The sequence below is a fragment of the Esox lucius genome, chromosome 11 (genome assembly GCF_011004845.1).
Source record: "Esox lucius isolate fEsoLuc1 chromosome 11, fEsoLuc1.pri, whole genome shotgun sequence".
NCBI lineage: Eukaryota > Metazoa > Chordata > Actinopteri > Esociformes > Esocidae > Esox > Esox lucius.
In genome coordinates, this window is record NC_047579.1 from 48,453,442 (window position 1) to 48,478,994 (window position 25,553).

The 25,553-nt window shown below is 44.0% G+C and overlaps 1 protein-coding gene across 9 annotated transcripts in view; it reads right to left on the reverse strand.

Annotated features, from left to right (window-relative positions):
• Nucleotides 1–25,553, reverse strand: part of ep300b (E1A binding protein p300 b) — a 51,247-nt gene that overhangs the window by 16,344 nt on the left and 9,350 nt on the right. For 4 of the 9 annotated variants that reach the window (XM_034295054.1, XM_034295053.1, XM_034295051.1 and 1 more), the window contains exons 3-18: nt 17,546–17,731; nt 15,620–15,902; nt 15,073–15,186; nt 14,691–14,921; nt 14,446–14,548; nt 14,071–14,205; nt 13,764–13,890; nt 12,594–12,807; nt 11,165–11,242; nt 10,971–11,056; nt 10,655–10,807; nt 9,612–10,097; nt 9,111–9,341; nt 8,743–8,929; nt 8,335–8,486; nt 5,912–6,151 (exon numbers count right to left, since the gene is read on the reverse strand). In XM_034295054.1, the coding sequence (XP_034150945.1) occupies nt 5,912–6,151; nt 8,335–8,486; nt 8,743–8,929; nt 9,111–9,341; nt 9,612–10,097; nt 10,655–10,807; nt 10,971–11,056; nt 11,165–11,242; nt 12,594–12,807; nt 13,764–13,890; nt 14,071–14,205; nt 14,446–14,548; nt 14,691–14,921; nt 15,073–15,186; nt 15,620–15,902; nt 17,546–17,731 (3,006 nt within the window). The remainder of the gene's footprint in view (nt 1–5,911; nt 6,152–8,334; nt 8,487–8,742; nt 8,930–9,110; nt 9,342–9,611; nt 10,098–10,654; nt 10,808–10,970; nt 11,057–11,164; nt 11,243–12,593; nt 12,808–13,763; nt 13,891–14,070; nt 14,206–14,445; nt 14,549–14,690; nt 14,922–15,072; nt 15,187–15,619; nt 15,903–17,545; nt 17,732–25,553) is intronic. The other 5 variants (XM_034295057.1, XM_034295056.1, XM_034295055.1 and 2 more) reach the window with 3 other exon arrangements.

Genomic DNA, 25,553 nt, shown 5'->3' on the forward strand with positions numbered 1-25,553 from the left:
TAAGGATTCAGTAGCCAGTGTTCTTCAAATTCTCATTTGTCTAGCATTGATGAAGACATGGTCACTGGATCTCTTTGTTGTTTATGGCTGATAGGAGAGAATCCAGTGTGGTTGTCTGTCGCAATAGCCCATACTTGAATATTGTGTTGCCCACATAACAGTGATGAACTGCATGTTTTTTTGTTTGTTACACCCTCCCTTAGGAAAATGTTGTTGGGCATGAAAAGCTCAGGAAGGAGACTGTTTGAGATACTGGAACCAGAATTCTGGTCACAGAACATCAAAGATGCTTTTTTCACTTGTTAAGCCCATTCTTATGTGTTTCTATCAGTAATTAACGTAATTGTTAACTCACATGTGTTGTGTTTTAACTATGATAGGTTCCCTTATGAATTTACTTAGCATTTTCAAAAAGTACTTGCTAGAAACAATCAGCAATAAGCGTGATCAGCTGGAGCGTGATCTAAAATAAAAATAAATCTACTGTAACAAACTGTTAACCATCCTGCAAATCTTTAATTTGAGCAGGCAGGCTTAAGCAAGCAAACAATTCAAGAGATAAGAGTTTTAATGTTAATTAATGGTAATTATGCCAATGTACACTCACCTGAAGGATTATTAGGAACACCTGTTCAATTTCTCATTAATGCAATTATCTAATCAACCAATAACATGGCAGTTGCTTCAATGGATTTAGGGGTGTGGTCCTGGTCAAGACAATCTCCTGAACTCCAAACTGAATGTCAGAATGGGAAAGAAAGGTGATTTAAGCAATTTTGAGCGTGGCATGGTTGTTGGTGCCAGACGGGCCGGTCTGAGTATTTCACAATCTGCTCAGTTACTGGGATTTTCACGCACAACCATTTCTAGGGTTTACAAAGAATGGTGTGAAAAGGGAAAAACATCCAGTATGCGGCAGTCCTGTGGGCGAAAATGCCTTGTTGATGCTAGAGGTCAGAGGAGAATGGGCCGACTGATTCAAGCTGATAGAAGAGCAACTTTGACTGAAATAACCACTCGTTACAACCAAGGTATGCAGCAAAGCATTTGTGAAGCCACAACACGCACAACCTTGAGGCGGATGGGCTACAACAGCAGAAGACCCCACCGGGTACCACTCATCTCCACTACAAATAGGAAAAAGAGGCTACAATTTGCACGAGCTCACCAAAATTGGACAGTTAAAGACTGGACTGGTCTGATGAGTCTCGATTTCTGTTGAGACATTCAGATGGTAGAGTCAGAATTTGGCGTAAACAGAATGAGAACATGGATCCATCATGCCTTGTTACCACTGTGCAGGCTGGTGGTGGTGGTGTAATGGTGTGGGGGATGTTTTCTTGGCACACTTTAGGCCCCTTACTGCCAATGGGGCATCGTTTAAATGCCACGGCCTACCTGAGCATTGTTTCTGACCATGTCCATCCCTTTATGACCATCATGTACCCATCCTCTGATGGCTACTTCCAGCAGGATAATGCACCATGTCACAAAGCTCGAATCATTTCAAATTGGTTTCTTGAACATGACAATGAGTTCACTGTACTGAAATGGCCCCCACAGTCACCAGATCTCAACCCAATAGAGAGAGCATCTTTGGGATGTGGTGGAACGGGAGCTTCGTGCCCTGGATGTGCATCCCACAAATCTCCATCAACTGCAAGATGCTATCCTATCAATATGGGCCAACATTTCTAAAGAATGCTTTCAGCACCTTGTTGAATCAATGCCACGTAGAATTAAGGCAGTTCTGAAGGCGAAAGGGGGTCAAACACAGTATTAGTATGGTGTTCCTAATAATCCTTTAGGTGAGTGTATATTACAAATTCTCCAAGGGTATGCAAACTTTTGAGCACAACTGTACATTTAAGCATTTTTTTGGGATGTACCAAAAGTAAGACAACATTTGTTTTTGTCTCTCTACCTTGAACAGTTCAAGCGATACTGTTTTAGGGTATCTACTGATAGATACTGATAATTATGCAAATGTAAGCACATGTATTTGGACAGAGTCAACAGACCCAATGGATGTTTTAAAGTTTGAATGCTGTCTCTAACTGAAAATATGTGGGGGCAGTGTGCTACATAATAAGAACTCATTTGAAGACTGAGACTGGGTTTCCTGCTTCACAAGCCCATGAGTCAGAGAGACGTGGCATGTGAATAGACCAGTGTGTTACACCCCTTAGTGTCCGAAAGGGCTCCACAGTACAGATAGTTCAACAGTGTGATGGCCTGGGATGGAATGTTTTTCAGTCTCTGTCGTGGCAGTGATGCTCCTGTAAATGCTCCTGTCAGATCGTGGTGGCATGAACCCCCAATGATTGGGGCTGGCTGCACTATGGAGACGTCCTGTAGGCCATGCAGGGTTTGGCTGACCTCGCCACCTTCCAGAGGAAGGACAGTTGCCAACCCAGGCTGCTATGCAGCTTCAGAGTATGTAGTCAAGAGCATCTGAAGACGTTTGTGAGTGTCCTTGAGGACATGCTGTATTTAGTCAGCTGTCTGAGGCTGCAGAGGCGCTTTCTTCACCTCAATGACAGTCTGGTGGGACAATTTCTGGTCCTTGCATGGGGCTGTGCATGCTTCCCCTGTTTTATGTATTTACATTAAAATATATATTTTTTTATTTTTTTAAATAGTGGCACCATTCAACGTGGACTAACCCAGGGGTTCTTAATCATTTTCAGGGACCCAAATTTGAAAGTTTTTCCAGGGAACCAAGCTCATGAAAACATTGATGCGTAAACACTTGTACATTTCAGTGGAATTGTTTAGAACACACACATTTTGATTTGTGAGTTTCGAAAGAGAGATTAATAAGCATCAGAATGCATTGGCGCTTATCATGATTTCTAAAGGTTTGAATGAACAATAGGGACTCATTGCTTTATTTCCATTTTGACGACTGAACAGGCAGAGAGCAATCTGTAAGGACACGACTTGCTCATCTTAGCCACTCTTCATCTTAATTCAATAATTACATAATTTTTTTATGAAAGCCTACACATTATGTTTATAAATAAACCAACAGAATTCTCACAAACTGTTTCAGTTTCAATGTGGTACCCATTCACAGTAAACCAATGCAATTTCAATTTAAGCCCTTTCTATTCTCCTTTTTCAATTTTGTCGAATTTCTTGTCCTGCCAAGACATTCTCACATGCCAGCCCTGGAATGTGTGCCTTATTATGTTGATGCTATAAAAAGGCCATAATTAGCCAATATCCCACTCAAATGCTCATAGCTTGCTTCGTTAGCGTAATAAAAATAAGACCAGCTTGAAATAAGAGCTCCAACCAGGGGGAGCTGTTCTCAGCTTGCTTCTTGAGAGACACTTTTCGTGGCAGTCACAGCTTTGAGTGTTTTGGTAAGTATGTACTGGCTTTGCATGCAATGTTGGGAGTGTTTTTGGCCCATGCTTCTTTGTGGAGTTGTTACAGATTTTTTGGGTTGGTTGGATGACACACACACAGATTCTCAATGTGACTGAGATCAGGATCTTAACTGGGCCATTGTAGGACATCCAGCGTTTTGTTCTTGAGCCACGCCTATATTCCATTGGCCCTGTGCTTTGGCTCAGATGGCCTTCTGTTCTCTGTGGCATTAAAGGGAGCCTGTTTAAGGCCAAAATGTGGCCCTATACATTCTGTCAGTTATGCCTATAGACATGAAAAATGTGTCAACAATCCTTCCTCCAAAGGACCCTTCAATTAACTGAATGTTGTGTTCCTGGGAATACAGTTTCCCAGGAACCCCAGTAATGCTTTCCAAAAAGTGCTAAGTAGAGAAGGTGAAAGGCTGTAATACCATACTGATCCCATCACAAACCTACAGTCACACAAAAAGGTAACCCCCCTCTTTTGTATTTTGCCAAAGTTTTTCAGATATTCAACCAAAACCCAATACCAGATAAAGGGAATATCAGTGAATAACACAAAATGTTAATATTTATTAACTATTTAAAAATGTAAAAAGGTATGCATCATCCAACCCCACCATATGAAAAGGTGCCCATCACACTGAATAACTGGTTGTGCCACTTTCAGTTGTGTCATGACTGAAACCAAACACTTCTCTGAATGAAACAAACATTAATTTAGGTTGAGGAAACCTGTTCCACTCTTCTACCCAGGACTAAATAAACTCAGAAACTTGTGTTTCTTTTTTATTGTTCAGGCCGGTCTTCCGAAACCATTCCACTATTGGGAATTGGACTATGTATATGTCTAACATGTTTCCCACTGAAAAAAAATCGGAAAAGCAAATCCATACCATGGAAGAACCTGGAAGCGTTTAAAGACAGTATGAACACAACTGACGAGATTGGATCCAAACATCACACTACTCATTTCACATATACTCTACTTTAAAAAATTGAAAATTCTTTGCATTAATTCTAACATGCGCATATTCAAACAAAATGTGCGCTAGGTGGAACACAGGAAGAACAAATTTGTAAAGATTGAGTGAGAGAAATAACTGGAGTCTTGGCCACAACAGTCATTTCAATGCACTTTCTTGATTAAGGTAATATATTTTGCTCTCTAAATAGTGTCATTGAGGGATAAGAGCAGGCACACTTGCAGATATTTGGATGGGATACAACCCAGCATCCCTGCAATCTTAGAGTGCATATTGGGTGTCCACAAAAAGGGTCCATCAGTGCTTTCAGGTGAGCTTTCTACAGAAACCTTTCTTCATAACAGACAAAAATAGACTCATGCTATTCTGTAACTGTACATCAAGCTCAGACCAACAGCCAGCCAAAACCCTTCAGCATTTTAAAGAGCAGGGCCTGAGCTCTCGGCTTCTCAGTGCTGAGGGACAATTGCTGCTTTCAGATCTTCCGATGAAGACCTGCTTTGTCTTTTGGATCACTGTCTTTCAGCATTATACAGATGACTCTCTCCTTCAGAACTCTCTGATATGGAGCAGAATTAATGAAGGCAATCAGTCCAGATCCTGAGGAAGAAAAGCATCCTCAAAACAACACAAAATCAGGTTCATACTGCGGGACGCAGCACTAGATAGCCGACAGTCGTAATGCTTGCAGTATGCTGGAGAACAAAGCAAATCTACAGCAGAATGGCTGAAAAGCAATAGAAAAATGTGGAACGGTCTAGTCAAAAGATGTCGTAGCAGGAACTACTGCGGACGGTTTGGTGTTGCATACCATTATGAAATACATTAAATAAGAAAACGTGGTATCATTTACTGCCTGTTCCCTCTATTTAAAATTTGGTTTTGGTTGAAGAGCTAAAAACATTTAGTGTCAAAAGAAATGCACATTTTGTATTTTGAAAATCAGTCACACACACAGCATAGTAACACACACACACACACACAGCATAGTCACACTTACAAACAGACACACAGCATAGTCTCACACACACACACACACACACACACACACACAGCATAGTCACACACACAGAATAGTCACACACACACACACACACACACACACACACACAGAATAGTCACACACAAACACAGAATAGTCACACACACAGAATAGTCACACACACACACACAGCATAGTCACATACACACACACACAGCATAGTCACATACACAGAATAGTCACACACACAGACACGCACGCAAACATGCACACAGACAGACAGACAGACACACAGACAGACACAGACACACAGACAGACACAGACACACAGACAGACACAGACACACACACAGACCGACACACACACAGACCGACACACACACAGACAGACACACACACAGACAGACACACACACAGACACACACACACACAGACACACACACACACACAGACACACACACAGACAGACACACACAGACAGACACACACACACACACACACACACAGACACACACACACACACACAGACACACACACACACAGACACACACACTCTCTCTCACCTTCCTCCCGCAGCAGTAGCCCAGGCCCTGCATGACCGGGTCGATCTCGGCCTCGAACACCTCGGCCAGCTTGGAGCAGTACTTGTAGACGCGGGACGTCTTCCGGTTGTAGAGCCAGGCGTTGTTGAACATGAGCCAGATGTCATCCACGTACTGCCAGGGCTCCTGGTACTGACCCGTGTCCAGCTTACGCTTTATAGTGGACAGGTCTATGGGGTTCTTCACAATGTCAAAGTAGTCCTGAAGGTGGCCATGTCCAGGTGCCAGCGATGTGCATGGTTCCGCCCAGTGAGGAGGGCCAGGATGAAGGGATGGAAAGGAAAAAGTGTGATCGTCAACATGGGAGAGGGAGGGGAGGCGCAGGTGGGGAGGACCGGGGTCATCGTCACAATCATGGTAGTTGAAGTAGCAGGAGTGGCGGCAGGCATCCAGGTGGAACCAGAGCAGGGGAGAGAAGAGGGCAGGCAAGTCAATGTTGAGGCCTCCAGAGGTTCGTGTGCATATACAGAAACATGACAAGATGTCTCCTTCACCAGTCAAAACGTTGCACCCTGTCTGCATGAATTGGGGAAGGACAAGGAAGGACACCGGACTGGGCCAGGCTCGTCCTCCACCATTCTGCCCAACGTTTACATCTAACCGGTTATCTGAAAGTACAGGACCACGCAATTGTTGGGCGCTGTACATTTCCCCTTTTTTTTTTTTTTGACAGTCAAACAGCTCAGCCACTGCGCTCATCGACACACTGTCCGAAGGAGGGCCTTTTCAGGGCACGAGCTAGGGTGCCAGCGGAGGTGAGTTGAGCTGTCCAGCAGTAACAGCAACACACTGGTAAACTGGCAGCAGCAGGGCATTAACTGGCCACGGTGCGAGGGGCAACACGGCACAGTCAAAGCGAAAGGGAGTCAGAGACAAGAATCTCCCCCCGTCCCTCTGGAACCGGAAACAGGACTCGACTTCAACCCAAAAAAAAAAAGGACGACAGCCAAGTGGTGCAAAAAGACACGGCACAATATAATCTGAGTTTATTTACAATCCAGTCAATCTGAGTTTATTAAAAACAATGGAGCTGGTTTCCAAGAGGATACTGGAAATAGAGGAGTGATAATCACCTTCAAATAAACCACTCCACTCAAGAGTTGGTATTGCTGGTTATTTGATGAATTTTAAGTATTTGACCTGTCTTTGAGCCCGGCTGTGTGTCCATGTTAAAAACTGGTGGTGTATCTGAGGTCAAGCATTACATGGAGAGTTACTGAGGAGAAGTGTGCCAATGAAGTGTGTTTTTACACACTGGCCCAGAATTATGAGTAAACTATAGTGAGGTGAGCAAGATAAAGCCTTCCTAGATGGTCTTTAAACAGGCACTGTAATAAGAGCCAGACATGTGTGCCTGGGTATCTCCTCACAGATGTTTAATAAGAGATCTGAAAGACTGGACTTCCTAGCTATTAGTAATATGAGACACTACTGCTGTATTTAAGGCATTGGCACAACTCTTCACATAACCCAGAATCACCTACAGCACAACACTCATTACTGGTGAGGAACTGTCTCAAAAGGGTCTACTATGGATAAGCATGTGGGACATAAGAACACAGCTAAATCATATTTAAACAGGACTTTTAAAAGCATAAAAAGTCTAAAGGAAGGCAGAATATGACAAAAGAAAGCAATGAACTATGATTTATTTAGTTTTGCTGTTGAGGAATACTTTCCCTTTAGTGACATGCCAGTAATAAAATGGGTGTTTATTTTAGGGATTTAGATTTTCGATGAAAGACAGAAACAAATTGTGCCATTGATATGACCTAGAAAACTGACGTCCAGCGCCAGTGTTTATCAAAAACTAACCTGTAGAAACCGATTAATAATTTAAGCTTAACATGTATTTCTCCTCGATATTACTGATAGACTTGCAAATCTAAAATCTGTAAAAATAATAATAATAATACAAAAAAATCATACCATTGCTTTCTTTTTTCAAGGAATTTGTTTTGGTGGTGAAAAATAATTCCAGAGAAGCAAGCAAATGAGCTCACACACACACACACACACACACACACACACACACGCGCGCACCGATCCTAAAAACCTATGCTAAAAGCAACTGACCTAGGTTAGATGTACTGTACAGTATTACTTGGCCTGAGAAAAAGACAAACTAATACATTCAGGATCGCTCTCACTCACACGCAAACACGCACCCAAGCTACTGCCAAAACGTCACCAGCAAACAGTCCCTCTCTCAGTCGCTCTTGCACACATGTAAGCTGGGTAAAGATGAAGGTGCGGTGAAAATAGACAATGCAAAACAAAAAATATACAAAAAACAGACAGAAAAGGACAGAAAGGGGAACTAAAAAGAACAATGAGAAAACTTTATAGAGGGAAGCAAAATGGAAGCCAGCGCAGTCCCTTACCAGGTTAGTTTTGTTACTAGTTCGAATACGTACGGGTATTCCCAGTAACTGGGGGTCCACAGGTTGGCGGAATGGCAAAGACTCAGGGTCCTGGCGATACAAGGCCTCCAGGGTGGGCATTAGAGTCTGACGCAGCTCCTCAGGTTTAAAGACTGGGGCAGGGGACAGGAAGGGAGGGGGGGGACAGGTAGCACGTGTAGTGGAAAAGGAGGAGCAAAAGAAAAGGTTTGATTATTTGTTTTTAATCAGGAGTGGTCCAGGAAACTACAGGTTTAGCTTCAAAAGGCGTATCCTTGGTCAAGAGACCATGTCCTACTTTCGGTCTGAAAGCGGCGTTTGGGAGATGTTTGCGTATTAAGACGAGGGATATAAGGACATTTACTCTCGTAAGTATAAACATTTGCTTACTCTTCCTCTTGTTCTGAGCGCTGGCAGGGGAGCTCTGTGTGCCCAGAGCGCCCGATCCCTCCTCTTCCTCCTTCGGCTCAATCTTGACTTCAGGCTTCCTGTCTCGGTCCTCGGTCTTCGGGGTTGTTAAGGACGTGTCCATTGGCTCACCCTTGCATCCGTCGCCTGAAGGCTTCTCCATTTTAATCTGAGAAGGAAAAGCTCGTGCTCAATACCTCACACATTCTACCTCACATCCGGAATGAGGTAAAACGATAGCCATGTACCAAGTTGTGTCCACCTCACTGGCGGTCATGTACCAAGTTGTGTCCACCTCACTGGCGGTCTTTAGTTTAGGACCCTGCTTTTGAAAAGACGGGAAGCCTCACCTCAGGTTTCTCCTCTGACTGGATGTCTGCCTGTCCCTTGCCCATCTTCCCAGAAGCTTTCCCGTCCTTCCCCTCGCCCTGGTCCTCGTCATCAAGCCGTTTCGCCTCCATCTTGGTCTCAGTGGGGGCGTGGACGTCAGACGGGGTCAGTTGCGAACCGGGGTCCACACTGCTTACCGAGGCCGGAGTAGAGGCCTGGCCGTCGGCCGTCAGAGAAGACTTCTGAGATAGCTGGGTAGAAGGACGTAGAAGAATTAAAGGAAGAAAAACTAAACACCATAGGAACAGAAAAAAAGCAGGTTAAGAGAAAATCAAGGAAGACCAATAAGGAACTGAATAGGGGCCCTAACAACAGTGACTGTGTCTGCTCAAGCTACGCCCGGAAACCTCAGAATGAACGGAGACGTGGGATCAGCCTAAAGATCCAACTCATGAAAAGCATTACTGACAACCATGTGGAGGTGTCTTAATGAAGGAGCAGTAGCGGGAGAACCTACTCACCGGAGTCTGTGGAAGCTGGGGGGGCGCATGGGCATTCTGGGTAAGCACAGACTGAGCCGGCCCGGTTTGGGGGCCTCCAGAAGCTCCGCCTCCCTCCGTTGGCTGCTGAAGTTGATTGGTCTTCTCGGAGTGAATCCCTGGTCCCGTTGGCTGCCGCGACACCAGCTGCTGCGTAGGCGGAGGGGCGACCTGGGGCGGGTTTGGCGTTTGAGGCTGGGGGGTTTGGGACCTGGGCAAGCCCGGCGGAGTCTGGTGAGGGGTCGGCGTCAGGCTGCGTGACGGGGATGGGGAGTTTTGACGGACGGGCGGGCAGTGAGGGTGCAAGTTTGTCTGGGAGGAGTTGGGCTGCGGCAGGCTGGAAGGAAGGCCTCCACCCACGCTGCCCGGCCCCACGGGGCCCTGGGTGGCTCCTGGCCCTGCCACCGAGCCTGACGGAGCAGCGGGGCTGCTGACTTGGAGCGAGGGCGGGGTGGGCATCTGGGCTTGCTGAAGAACACCAGAGAAGGCGTGGTTAGGGTCTACTCGCCTTATGGTGCCCCGCCCACTATCCCCAGTTCCTTAATGAGCATGATTGTTTTTCCACTTCCTGGCCCCATTACAAGCTAGCAAAACACTCAAACATTAATTAAACTGGTAAAAATAATTAAAGATGTTTTATGGTGACCATATTAAAGATTATTAAAGCTGTTCTATGGTGAGGAACATTTTTGAACAAGTAATCAGAAGGCAACAGCATTGCACTTTGATTGAAAATGTATACAGCCAGTGTGAACACGAAATATTAGTCTTATGTGCAAACACAGCCAAACAGGTTTCTGGTATCATCTTCAACTGCTTATGCCAACTTTAAACAAATATTTAAATGTTTTCAATACTTCTACTCTACATGGAACTAACATTGCACATTTTTTAAATATTGAATAATTCAGTTTGGATTTCACAATGTTTTGCATGCTTATGACAGAAACAGGGAAACAATCACCAGATTTGAATGCCCTTGTTGCCTGTCTGAATTCATAGCATTGTTTCCAGCATGCATTTACCTGTGTCATGCCTCCTTGTGGCCCAGGCTGACTCATGCTGACTGGGCCAGGCCCGAGGCCAGGACTGGACCCAGGGAACGGACCAGGAGGTAGATACTGGTTCTGGTGCTGGGCCACGTTGGACTGCCCCATTCGTGTTGGCCCTATTCCCAGCTGAGAACGACAGGACGAAGTAACTATTTACTACTATTCTAATAAAAACACAGTTATTTCCTATAATCACACTGAGAAACTGTTGAAATATAGCTTAATGTATATACATATTGAATTTAGTTATTATCCAACTTCACTTGAAAATGAAATGAGGGCAACAAACCTGATTTAGGGGTGCTCCAAGTGGGAGGGGAGGAGTTGCCCTCTGACCTAATGACTGCATGCCCATTTGACCAAACTGATTCATCCCTGAGAGACAGGAGAGAGCCAAGCAGAAACACACATATCATTCAGACCAGTTCAGTTTTGACACGCAGCAAACCGGACTGAGGATGCATGACAGTGTGAGGAGCCTACCTGCAGGATTCTGCATCCTGGTCACCATCTGATTGGGTCCGGTGGGGCGCACCATGGAGGGGTCAGCATGAGGACCATCTGAGGGAAGAGAAACGTTTAGCTAGATATACGCAACATACGTTCCCTGAGGGAATGTGTGAGGAAGTGGCACCTCACCTGTAGAGACTTTCTGGTTAATGTTCGCAAAGGATCCATTTAAGACGAATTTTCAATTTATTAACGAACGCCTTCAAAGGTTTCTCAATCTTTGCGTTAAGCCTATTAATTGACGGAGTTGGGTCGACTCTTATACAGAAGCAATGGGTTACAACTAGGGGTGTAACGGAACGCAAACGTCACGGTTCGGTTTATAACGAAACTTTTAAGTCACGTTCAGTACGATTTCGGAACAGAGGAAAAAAACATGCTATATTAGCTTGCAACCAGGAACCCAAAGCTAACGTTAGCAAGACTAAGAATAACGTCGAACTCTGAGTTAGCGCTTTTTGAAACAGGTAATTCTATTTTTCATATTATCATTCGGGACGTCATTCACTATCGGGCATTGGTGCGGAACCGCTTTCTGACCGGTGAGTTATTGCAAAATGCTGTAATCGGTAAAAAAAAAAAAATATATAAGAAAAATCCAACCTACTGCATGCTTTACATACAATGGCAATGGGCAAAGTTTATAACTTTGAAATAAATTAAAATATATATGTTATGGGGTTTTTTCTCCACTTTACCGAAATCATACTGAACGTGACAAAAGTTTCGGTACGTACCGAACCGTGACTTTTGCGTACCGTTACACCCCTAGTTACAACACTTTAGGTTTTGCGTTCATCTGGCACACCTACCGAACACTGAAGAGAACAACTGTCCTCACTAGAAGACACACCTGTCAGGACCCAGAACCGCTCTACATGGCTCACAGGGACCTAAGGCTGACGAGGGGTGCTACCATTTCCTCCCTCAGGGAACAGGAGTTACAATTGCAACTAAGTCGGTCACCCTGGAACTCTAATTTTATAGAATGACTCCCAAGACCAACCAGCGGACAGCAGACCAGTTGGCCAGACGCAGCCAATCCCAGGACACAAGATGAATCACAGCAACCCAGGGTCAAGTACCTAGTCAGCCCCTCTAGCCCAAAGCACGCTAAATTCCAGGCCGGTAGCCTTCACACAGTACTTAGTTTTGTTAGGGAGCACTGGCTGTCACATTTCCTTTTTACAATCTCTGAAACATACAACCATGCCTTCATAATGCAGAGACATTTTGGCGTCAAACCAACAGCGTTGTACAGAGCGACAAACAAAGGGGAACACATCCATTAGCTTTATCCATGGCAACACTGAAGTAAACAGAGCCCAGCGATTGAAGTCATCGCACCGATCCTGCGTTGAAATAGGAGCTGCTGTCAAAGGTGTTTACAGTGTCCACTCACTGGTTGGCTGTCCAGGGCACAGGGGGGATGGGCCCATGCCAGGGGGGCCCATGCCAGGGGGGCCCATGCCAGGGGGTCCCTGTGGCAGGCCTGATGGGGGCATGCCCGGCTGTGTGGGCATCATGCCCTGCTTCTGTAACCGTGTGCGCCTCTTCTCCTCAAGCTCTTTCTGGATCTTATATATCTTCTCAGCCAGGAGGTGGTAGTACTCCGCCTAGCAGGGAACAACAAATTAAATGAAACTATTCAAAGAAAATCCATTAATAAAATTATATAATAATATTGATTGTAGAGGAGAGAAAATCTATTATTTATATCTGAATGCTATTATTTGTACACCATGTTATGTTTTTATTGATAGAGAGTGTGAGCTTAAACAGCAGGTCAGAACCCAACGCTTTTACTGTATCAGAATGTGCTTAACGGAGGCAGTGGCTCAGAACGCCACACACACACACACACACACACCAACACCTGGACTTTAAAGAAACCCCAATTTTAACTATAGAATCAATTGTAAGTTTGACCCTAAACCCTGAGCTGGAAATTGACTTCTGCCTCACAGGGACCGGACATTTGGTCCCCATAAGTTCAGTAAGACCTAACCCAGACACACACACACACACACGTGCAATATTAACGCATTACCTTTGACAGCCCTAATTCATACACATCACAGGGGTTTTTACTGGATCAAAGTGGGGCTCAAGAGGTTAGGGGTGTGACCAGGGGTCATAGCCAAGGGACTGACAATAGGCGAAGTTGACCCATCAACCCACAGAACATACACTTTTGACGGGCCCCTCTCCATTCTGACAATGTTTAAGACAATTTCCTTAAATTCCATTTACTGCTCCATGGAGACGACAGAAATGTTGCGATTCTAAACACTGTCCCATGGATCTGAGAACCACAGCGCTGAAAACATGCCTCACGCATTCAGCAATTCAGAAGCTATAGTATCCTATATAATCATCGTTGCAACAAAGTGTTCTGACAACAGCCCATCAGCCCTCCTAACTAAGAGTTGGTACGGCAGAAAAACCTCAGCATTCTCTAGTGGACATAATCGGGTGTGGTCAATTATAACCACTGTATTACATTAGTTATTAGTGTCGTACCGGAGTAAGACCAGTCTTTGCCCTGAAACCCTAATGGGTCAGTTCTTACCCTGCTGTTGGCTGACTCGTACATGTCCCCCTCTACTTTACGAGCGTAGGCGACCAGGTTTTCCATCCGCCGGTCCTTCAGCGCAGCCGGGTCCGGGGTGGGGAAGATCGCCTGAACACTGCTCACCCAGCACACGGATAAAGAGATACAGAGAGATAAGCCAAAACACACTGAGAGCCTGCCGCACGCTAACCTGCGTGTTGAGGGGTTGAAGTCCAGAGTCACAGCAGCGTCAGAGGTATGAAAGGAAACCAAACACGCCATGTCCTGGGTGTCTCTGTGACTGGGGCAGCTTGGGCACACTCACAGCTTGTGGACGAGGTGGTTGCGCAGGTCTTGGGTGATGTCCTCGTGCCAGTTCTTTCTCATGCCCGCAACCGAGGGCGGTGTTGCCGTAGGCATGGAGCCAAGGTTTCCCAGCCCGCCGCCATCATTCATCAAACTGACAAATGAAGAGAGGGATGGAACAATAGCGCAGAACCTGAGTAACGCTCTTAACCTAGCGAGAGTGTTGGTGCTTTGAACAATAGCGCAGAACCTGAGTAACGCGCTTAACCTAGCGAGAGTGTTGGTGCTTTGAACGACGGGGAACGCTTTCAGTCTTAAGAACTGGTAATAGCATTGAATGCGTTATGAATTCCGTGGACAGGACAGTGATTTCGGGGATGTGAGTGGGTGGTACCTCTGTGCGTTCACATTGTTGTGCAGCATGCCATCCGGTAGCAGGTTGGACTGATTGGAGGGCTGCACCCCCACTCCTCCATTCATACCCATGGGGTTCCCCCCTATAGGTGTAGAGAAAAAGGACAGTCTCAAAGCAGTTCCTATTCACTAAAAAACGCTGTTCACCATCAAAAGGTTCTCTGGCGCGACCGATAAATAAACGGAGATGTGGGCTACATTTCCTTTGACCCCAGCGCCACTCACCCATGGCTTTCAGCAACCTTATGCCAGGCTGGCCCAGCATGCCTGGGTTGGACTGTGGAGGCTGTTGAGGCATCTGGTTGCCCTGGTAAGTGAGGCCCAGAGCAGCGTAGGCCCTCTCGATGGAGCTGGGGTCGATTTGGCTGGGCGGGTTAAGGTTAGGGGTGCTTGGCTGACCCCCCGGCACTGCCCCTAGAGAGTTGCCCAGGCCAACGCCGGCACTGCTTAGTAGAGCTGTGAAGATGGTGAGGAAAAGAGGGGAGGGAACATCATGAGACTTGACGTGACGTGGTATGCTCAATGATGGAAATAAACTGATGGTTCTTGGTTCCAAGACCCGTCTGACATCCCAAGGCTCAAAGCGGACACACAAGCGGACACTCACACTGCTGGTTTCTTTTGTCCCCGGCGTTCTTGAGGGGCAGGCAGACGGGACAGTCGTGCCGAGTGCAGTTCTTCCAGTGAGAGATGATCTGTCGCGACGAGGCACAGTGCGCCACTAAGCGGGAAACAGGAAAGAGGACGGAGAGTGTGTTGACGGACAATGTGGCACATTGGGAAAGAGGTAATATGAGCAGTATGGTGACATTTCATTTAAATGTACTTATTTTAGAAGCTGCGTCACAAACGAAAACAATTATATATATATTATATATATAAATATGTATATATATATACAGTGGCCTTTTTTTTCTCTTCACATTAACCTTAACGGTGAGTAATTCAACTGCAAAAACAAGGGAAGACACAGGAGGCCCGATGGGGCGAAAAGACCATAACCAGAAACAAATAAACTACGGTTAATTTGAAGCAGCTTTTAAAGGAGTCTTGATGAAGTGAAAGTAAATCTTAACAGTCTGAGGTGAAATAAAAAAAACACAAATGACATCAACAGAAATCGGATTCTGCTCCACAACCGGCCACACACTCACCCTGGCAGGACTTGCCGGCCTGGCAGTGGGTCATGTGGTTCAGCACGTTCTTCATGGTGCGACAGTGGGGCAGGTTGCACTGGCGCACCTCGCCCTTGGTCTGCTCCCGCCGCTGGCACTTGTGGGCGTGGAGCAGGAGCACCAGCTGCTGCTGGATTAGCTTGCGCTTCTCCGGATCGGCGGTGGGTGGCGCCTGCCCGGCGCCAAGGCCAGCCTGGGCCCCAGCACCGCCCAGGGCACCGCCCACCGAAACCGACCCCACCGCCGAGGCCTGCTGGGAGGCCTGAGGGCACAGGAGAGAAACAGAAGGAGCTAAAAACACGAAGGGACGATAGATGGGGGGGGGGGGTGTTCACAGCTGACTGGGATAGAGAGAGGGCCTTATAAGGGACAGCATGATGGACACGGTTAGGATGGGCCTAACTACATAGCTGTTGGTTTACCAGGCCTTCAGACTGCTACCAAATGCTCTAGTTGTGCCTGTTCTGTGAATCTGGCGCGTGTGAGCCACTCTCTCTCCCTCCTCATTCACCCCTCCTCCTGGTGAGGGAGTAACAGTGGCTCCTGTTGGTGTGTAAAGCATGTCCTGGGTAGGCAGCTACTGCCTGGCACAATGCACAATGACAGTTTTGTAGATGGAATGGCAGAAGAGGCAGAACATTAGAGTAAACCAAGCGAGCGGCGAAAAAAGCCGAAATTGCAGCACAACATGCCCTGTAATATTGCCAAATAGATCACGCCATTTACAAAGTTCAAGTCAGAGATCATTATACCAAAAATTGGCTCCATGAATTTAACGCATGTTCAAAACAACGTATGCTCGGTTTATTGGCATCACAGCAGACAGTATAAAAGAACAAGATGCCAAGTCTTCCTACATATTAGGTTATTTTTTATTGTTCTGAAGAAGCGAACTATATGCTCATCAATCTCACAGCTATCAAGCAAAACACTTTACGTTAAAGCTGCAACTAGACCTTGTTTTAAATTTATGAACATACATATCTGGAAAAAATTAAGAGAACACTGCACGTTTTTCTTTCCTTAACAAAAAAGTTGAAAAGGAAGGTTTTGAGTGAGGAACAGAAGGGTTAAAATTAAGAGACTTGAACAAATTGAACGTGTTCTGTTCCTCACTCAAAACCTTCATTTTCAACTTTTTTGGAAAGGAAAGAAGGTGCATTGTTCTCTTAATTCTTTCTGGAGATGTATATTGCTAAATCAACCTATGAAAACTCTAACGTTCACTACAATTGCAGTATTAGGTGTAACAATGATTGGATTCTTAACAATAAAAAAGACCTCAATGCCAGTAACCTAATCATAAATGCAAAGGACAGCATTCTAAACATAGAATATAATGAAATGACTGACTTAATCTTTATGCATAAATAAACTAACATGCATATTCTAATGTCTACTTTTTCTTTTTGGTGGGGTGTGAACAAATCATGTGCTGGTGCCACCATCTGAAAAACGGCAAGTGGGAAAGTGGGAAATGTTAGTAAAGACCTCTGGGGTTTCTCATTTCTATCTGTGGTCTTATTCTCACATTCAAGGCGTGTAGACGATCCCCCAATTTTGAGACATTGCATTGTTACAGAGAAAACAGGCACGTCACCAAGTTGTCAATTGCCAATGAATGCAAATGCATTCTGAAAACGTGTGTCTAAGAAGGTTAAAAAAATGCTTTAAACAGAATCTCATTCTGGATAACACCACTGCCACTAAAATACATACTTGCAAATGTGGCAGTTGGATTCACGACAAAGTAAAAAAAATATTAAGTGCAGAGGCATTGTCCTGAATAACAATCTGATGTAATGGGTTAGTGTTTTTTGGAGCCTATTAATTATAAAACGCGTAGTTACACTGACGCATGCCATCAAAACAAACAGCCATCTGGTCAAAGGTATTTGCCCCTACCATTCCAGCCATGCCATGAACTCCCTGCACAGGCGGTGCCTTCTTGTCCACGTTAAACTGGGCCAGGCTGCCGGCCATACCAGCCTTGTTCTGGAGCTGTGGGCCCAGCCCGGCACCACCAAGACCCTGGCCTGCAGGCGGACCGTACGGACCACCACAGGGGCCCGCATTGACCATCATATTCATCTGGGAAGGAAAGGGATTGGGTATTGAAGAGAAGGGGGGGGGGGGATTGGGTAAAGGAAGAGATTGGATTGGGTAAAGGAAGAGATGGGGAGGGACCTTTTTCATTATAAGACAAAACACATCATTGCCTGTATTTTGAGTGCAGATGAAACATTATTATAATACATGACTCGCTACTCGAGGATCCCAAAATTGCATCACATCACAGATATCAGTTTGTTGATCTGGGGACTATTAGGCATTGTTTTTTATAAACCTCTACTACCCACCCACTGATAAAATGTAAACGGATGAGAATCCAAATTCTTGCCCGTCACCTTCCGAAGTAACTGGGGACACGTTTGCCAGATGACCTCACTTTTTCTTTCTTTTTCACCTCACACACAGAATGTTATCCATTTCAAATAATCTCTTTCCAATTCCTATTGTCTTCTAACAGTCTTAACCTACACTCAATAGGCTACCCCTGTACAAATAGCTGTCAGAGCTTATTGCCGTGGAAAATGGCCACCTGGAACAACGTATTTTCAGAAATCACAGCATTCCGAGATTCACTGTCGCCATGCATGATTCCAACGGTCAGCTACGTAATACTGACCCAGTCGGATAACGGATTGCATCTCAGATAATCACATTATGCATTATCTGTGAGGAACCTATTGGCTCACCTACATAATTTGCTAGCATGCCATTTTTCATGAGAAATACAGCACGGTAGCTATGGTAGCTATGGAACAACATTTGGGTTTTTGCCATTAAAAATTAAACACAACTAACACAATTTTACACATAAAAAAACATGCGATTTGACATGTCAAACGAGAAAAACAGATTAGAGAATGTGTGCGTTACATTTGGGACAGCTTGTGTCAGTTTCAGTAACTGCCTGGGCACCAACAATGGCCAGCCTGAAATCAATGACCAGAAACCTGTAGTGATTTTTAATCTGTTTAGGATTGTCTAACAATAATGCTTAGGAAAACATAAAATTCTCTGGCAACAGCTCTGGTGGAAATCCCGGCAGTCAACATGTCAATCGCATGGTCACTAGAAACAGCTGCGCCATTGTGTTTTGGGACAAAACTGGCCATTAAGGCCTTTCCTCCCCAGCACCGGGGGTACCTGTGTAATGCTCATGCCGTTTAATTTGCTGTGAGGTAGATGGATTATCTTGGCAAAGGAAGGAAAAATGCTCACTCACAGTGAACAAAGGTGATCACAGAATATGAGGTAAACAGGCTTTCTGTGAGTATGTGAATATATTTTGGGGGGAAATGTATTGCAGCTCAGGAATCATCGGACGAAGCCTTCTGGCGTTGCGTTTATATTTTTGTTCAGTGCGCAGTGCAGGTGTCAATGTAAAGTGTGTCATTGAGAGAAATGCAATGTAGAAGATAGTTTTAAGCTGACCGTTGTCGTGTAGACTACTGACATAAACTGGACACATTTTGCTGACTGCACATTTTTACAGGTTTTTGTTGGTCTATGCTTTTTCTGTCACTAGCGGGAATCATGTAGTTATGTGCAAACACAGTCCACTAGAGCGTTACTAATTGATTCACATGGTTGATAGGCACAGGTCTGACTCGGGCTGGTTTTCTTGTTATGTCTTTCACCAGTTTTGGGTCAGCTGCAGGCACAATGCTTGAGTTGGCAGGAGAGATCAGAGCGAGCAACACCTTCAGTTCGATTCAGTTTTTAAACTAAAAATAAATAAATTGACCTTCAATAGTGTGGGTGACTCTTCTGGGTCTTTTCTGGGTCATTCTTGTGGGATTCCATAGTGGGTGTTTAACACCATACTTGAGTAGCCAGCACCCAGTTCCCTCATGGGACCTATTGCTGTACCAATTTTAGAACACCAGTTACATATTATTTTGGTTGTCAGTAATTTCCTGTTAGTTCCCCACCTGTTAAAGGGCATTCCTTTTTGTAAATGTAACAAATTGTGAGTACATCTGGGACATTTATCCTTTGGCTTATTTAAAGCACATCTGCGGGAGTCCCAACTTTATTAAAACAATTGAATAATATTAACAACACTTCTGAAAATTTTACAAATAGCCCCATTCACATTTAACTTTCAAGGTAACATTATCATGTAGCTCAAGTTATGTTTTTTGTATGGCAGGAATCTCTAAACGCACACCATTTTGCCAGAACTTTTATGAAGCAGAAACATTTGTCTAAACATTTTATTTATACTGTACATACTACCTAATTATCACTTCACAAATAACAGCTTTAGGAAATCTTAGGCCATTTATTAATTGGATGGTTGATCACAAAATAAGCATAAAACATAAGCCCTCTTATACCACTTGATGCTCTCAGCTCTTAATACATTCTTCTCTTGCATTAGATTAACAGCCACAAATGTGTTGAACATGAACACAATGGCAAATGGTCACAAAGCCATTTGGCAAGACGCTAGGGCCAGGCGATATTGGCCAAAAACTAATAGATACGGTCCGGAAATATTTGGACACTGACAGAATATTCATAATTTGGGCTCTGTACGCCACCACAATGGATATGAAATGTAACAGCTGAGACGCAATTGAAGAGCAGACTTTCAGCTTTAATTCAAAGGGTTGAACAAAAATATTGTATGAAACATTTAGGAATTGCAACCGTTTTCATACACAGGCCCCTTATTTCAGTGGCTCAAATGTAATTGGACAAATTAATACAATCATAAATAAAGTTGTCCTTTTTAATACTTTGAGAATTCTTTGCAGGCAATGACTGCTTGAATTCTGGAACGTATGGACATCACCGAACGCTGGGTTTCCTCCTTTGTGATGCTTTGCCAGGCCTTTACTGCAGCTGTCTTCAGTTGTTGTTTGTTTGTGGGTTTTCTGCCTTCAGTTTTGTCTTCAGCAAGTGAAATGCATGCTCAATCGGGTTGAGATCAGGTGATTGACTCCGCCATTGCAGAATATTCAACTTCTTTGCCTTAAAAGGGTTGCTTTCACAGGATGTTTTGGGTCATTGTCCATCTGTAAAGTGAAGTGCCGTCCAATCAACATTGCTGAATTTGAGCAGACAATATTTCCCCATGAACTTCAGAATTCATCAATAATCACCAGTGACCCAGTGCCATTGGAAGCCATGCATGCCCATGCCATCACACTGCCTCCACCATGTTTTACAGATGATGTGGTATGCTTCAGATCATGAGACGTTCCAAGACTTCTCCATACTTTTTTCTTCCCATCATTCTGGTACAGGTCAATCTTAGTTTCATCTGTTCAAAACAAATGCTGTTCCAGAACTGGGCTGGCTAATTTGTCTAATCTGGCCTTTCTATTCTTGAGGCTTATGAATGGTTTGCACCTTGTAGGGAACCCTCTGTATTTGCGCTTCTCCTTATGGTAGACTTGGATAATGATATGTCTACTGTACCTCCTGGAGAGGGCTCTTCACTTGTCTGGATGTTGTGATGGGGTTTTTCTTTACCATGGAAAGGGTCCTATGATCATCCACCATTGTTGTCCTCTGTGGACGTTCAGGCGTTTTTGTGTTGCAAAGCTCACCGGTGCGTTCTCTATTTCACCAGAATGTACCAAACTGTTGATTTGGCCACTCCTGATGTTCTTGTTATCTCTCAGATGGATTTTGTTTTTGCAGCATAAGGATGGCATGTTTCATTTGCATTGAGAGCCCCTTCACATCCACCTGACACATGTATTGAGCTCACAGCAACAGCTTCCAAATGCAAACACCACACCTGGAATAAACTCCAATCCTTTCACCTGCTAAAGTGATGAAGAAATAACAAAGGAATATCCCACACCTGTCCATGAAACAGCTTTTGAGTCAATTGTCCAATTACTTTTGGTCCCTTGAAAAAGAAGGGGCTACATATTAAAGAGAGACTGAACTTCAAGCCCACAATATTTATTTAACTGTAACTTGAATATAGTTTGGTAAACAGCCAAAATAACAATTGTGTCAGTGTCCAATTATTTCCGGAACTAACTGTAAGTGTTTTATTAGGTTTGGACAATTAACATCTAGATTTTTACTTGTTTTTCTCTTTAAAAAGCAAAACAAATTCAGCAATTGTCTTATGACTGTTACATACAGGATAGCAGTTTGTTAAACATTTGATCTCTTAAAAACCAAACCCCTCTATATAAGAGGAAACACTGCTGCTTTTCCTGTTTACATTTTAATCAGTGTGTTTTACTGTAGGGTTAGTATGCTATAGTATCATTTTTTTCTTAGGTTACATTTAGTTATTATGATTGTTAAAAAGTTGTTAAACCCATGTAGAAATTCAAACAAAAAACCAGGCAAGCCTAGTTCAGCCAGTCCACAATTGAAAGAGTTGCCATCTCAAGATTCGAACCCAGGTTGCCCACATGAAAGGCTGTGTCGTTAACCACTACACCAGGGAGCTGCACAATCACTGGCTGTCCGTATAGCCTCTTGTCTATACTATACTTACACCAAGCATCTGTATATCCTGAACAAATCCTCTTTTGCTACTGGCCGTTTTAAAAGATAATTGGCCATTCGTGAATGACATTGTTACAGTTAAACTTAGTAAGAAACGTTAGTCAGTTTATCTCCAACGCAAATAGCGGCTATGTATGCCGTTTGCCACTGGCCGTTTAAACAGCATATTAGCCAGTAATAAGCTTTACCGGTATCTACCGGTATTTACCGGTATATCTGGAATAGTCATAAAAATTGAGCAATTGCTAGCGAGTCTGCAAAAGCTATTTCATTTCATGGCATCAGAACGTATTTTTTTCTTTCATGGCAAAACAACATACTTTTTTCTTTGAATTACATTTATACAGTGACTATCAATAAAGGTGACGATTTAGCAGTAGGTTATAGGCCAAAGCATTAAATAAGAATACTGTAAGTGCATGAATTCTTAGATGTTCATTGTTGATGTCTGTAAATTAATAATTACAAACTTCCGCAACATGACAGTGGTCATACAGTGTGTTGTATTACTAGAGGTACCTGATGATACTGGTTATACAGTGTGTTTTATTTCTTAAGTGGCACAGCTGAGCAGGTATTAGCATATCATTCAACTACTGTTTTTATTTTACTTGACTAATGGTGCCTGTATCTGGTCAGTGTTTGCGGAGGAAGGGCGAGACCAGCCCCTGATCACATCTCAACTTTCAGTCCCTTCCCTAAAAAAATTATGTTACTGCTGCCATAAGCAGTAAAACAGAAATATTACTTGTCAAAAGAACACACAAACCCATCGATAATAACAAAGCAAAACTATTTCTAAAGCAGCTGTGCTGTTTGCACACAAGTGGAGTACATTTTTGGCTTATGTAAGTGTTGACATTACTGAATAAGTCAGTAAATATAAACTGATAAAATCCAGAGCTATTTGCTGTATTCGTTGACATTTTCTCACTAGTAATATTTCTAGACTTTTAAAATCTCACAGTATTAACATTGTCATACAATACAAAGCAACAGAACAAGAACAGTATACAGTATCTCACAAAAGTGAGTACACCCCTCACATTTTTGCAAATATTTGATTATATCTTTTCATGTGACAACACTGAAGAAATGACACTTTGCTGCAATGTAAAGTAGTGAGTGTACAGCTTGTATAACAGTGTAAATTTGCTGTCTCCTCAAAATAACTCAAAACACAGCCATTAATGGCTTAATGCCATGGCACCTCATGGCAAAGAACTCTTTAAGGATCTGAAAAAAATAATTGTTGCTCTACATAAAACATGGCCCTGGCTATAAGAAGATTGCCAAGACCCTGAAACTGAGCTGCAGCACGGTGGCCAAGACCATACAGCGGTTCCACTCAGAACAGGCCTCGCCATGGTCGACCAAAGAAGTTGAGTGCATGTGCTCACCATCATTTTCAGAGGTTGTCTTTGGGAAATAGACATATGAGTGCTGCCAGCATTCCTGCAGAGGTTGAAGGGGTGGGGGGTTCAGCCTGTCAGTGCTCAGACCATACGCCACACACTGCATCAAATTGGTCTGCATGGCTGTCGTCCCAGAAGGATGCCTCTTCTAAAGATGATGCACAAGAAAGCCCCCAAACAGTTTGCTGAAGACAAGCAGACTAAGGACTTGGATTACTGGAACCATGTCCTGTGGTCTGATGAGACCAAGATAAACGTATTTGGTTCAGATGGTGTGTGGCGGCAACCAGGTGAGGAGTACAAAGATAAGTGTGTCATGCCTACAGTCAAGTGGGAGGTGGGAGTGTCATGGTCTGGGGCTGCATGAGTGCTGCCGGAACTGGGGAGCTACAGTTCATTGAGGGAACCATGAATGCCAACATGTACTATGACATACTGAAGCAGAGCTTGATCCCCTCCCTTCGGAGACTTGGCCGCAGGGCAGTATTCCAACATGATAACGACCCCAAACAGACATCCAAGACGACCACTGCCTTGCTAAAGAAACTGAGGGTAAAGGTGATGGACTGGCCAAGCATGTCTCCAGACCTAAACCTTACTGAGCATCTGTGGGGCATCCTAAAACGGAAGGTGGAGGAAAGCAAGGTCTCTAACATCCCCCAGCTCTGTGATGTCATCATTCCAGTGGCAACCTGTGAAGCTCTGGTGAACTCCATGCCCAAGAGTGTTAAGGCAGTGCTGGAAAATAATGGTGGCCACACAAAATAGACACTTGGGGCACAATTTGGACATTTTCACTTAGGGGTGTACTCACTTTTGTTGCCAGCGGTTTAGACATTAATGGCTGTGTGTTGTGTAATTTTGAGGGAACAGCAAATGTACACTGTTATACAAGCTGTACACTCACTACTTTACATTGTAGCAAAGTGTCATTTCTTCAGTGTGAAAAGATATTATCAAATATTTTCAAAAATGTGAGGGGTGTGCTCACTTTTGTGAGATACTGTATAAACAGGTGCATCTCAAAATATTTAATATTGTGGAAAATGTCATGTTTTTTTCAAGAAGTGATACCTTCATATTTTCTAGATAAATTAAATGAAACTTTAAGCCTTTTTTGTTTAAATCTTGATGATTACAGCTTACAGCTCATGGAAATCAAAAATACAGTATCTCAAAATATTAGAACAAAACATTTACAATACAGAAATGTCGACCTGAGAAGAGCTCTAATCAGCTAATTAACTCCCTGACCCTTCAATATCAGTCTGGTTCAGTCCACACAAACACATACATGGGCAAGACTGTTGACTTGACAGTTGTCCAGAAGACACTCACTGACACCCTCCACCAGGAGGGTAAGCCACAGAAAGTCATTGCTGAAAAGGCTGGCTGTTCGCAGAGTACTAGATCAAAGCATATTCATGGAAATTTGACTGGAAGGAAAAAGTCCGGTAGGAAAAGGTGCACAAGCAACAGAGATGACCGCAGCCATGAGAGGATTGCCAGGCAAAGCCTGATTCAAGAACTTGGGGGTGCTTCACAAGGAGTGGAGTGGAGGCTGGAGTCCGTGCATCAAGAGCCACCACACACACAGACGTGTCCAGGAAATGGGCTACAAGTGTCACATTCCTAGTTTCCAGCCACTCCTGAACCAGAGACAATGTCAGAAACGTCATATCTGGGCGAAGGAGAAAAATACCTCTCTTCAGATGAAAGTGAATCGTGCAATTTGTTTGGAAATCAATGTCCCAGAGTCTGGAGGAAAAGTGGAGAGGCACAGAATCCAAGTTGCTTGAAGTCCAGTGTGAAGTTTCCACAGTCAGTGATTATTTGGGGTGCCATGTCATCTGGTGGTGTTGGTCCACTGTGTTTTATCAAGTCCAGAGTCAAGGCAGCCGTCTATCAGGAGATTTTAGACCACTTTATGTTTCCATCTG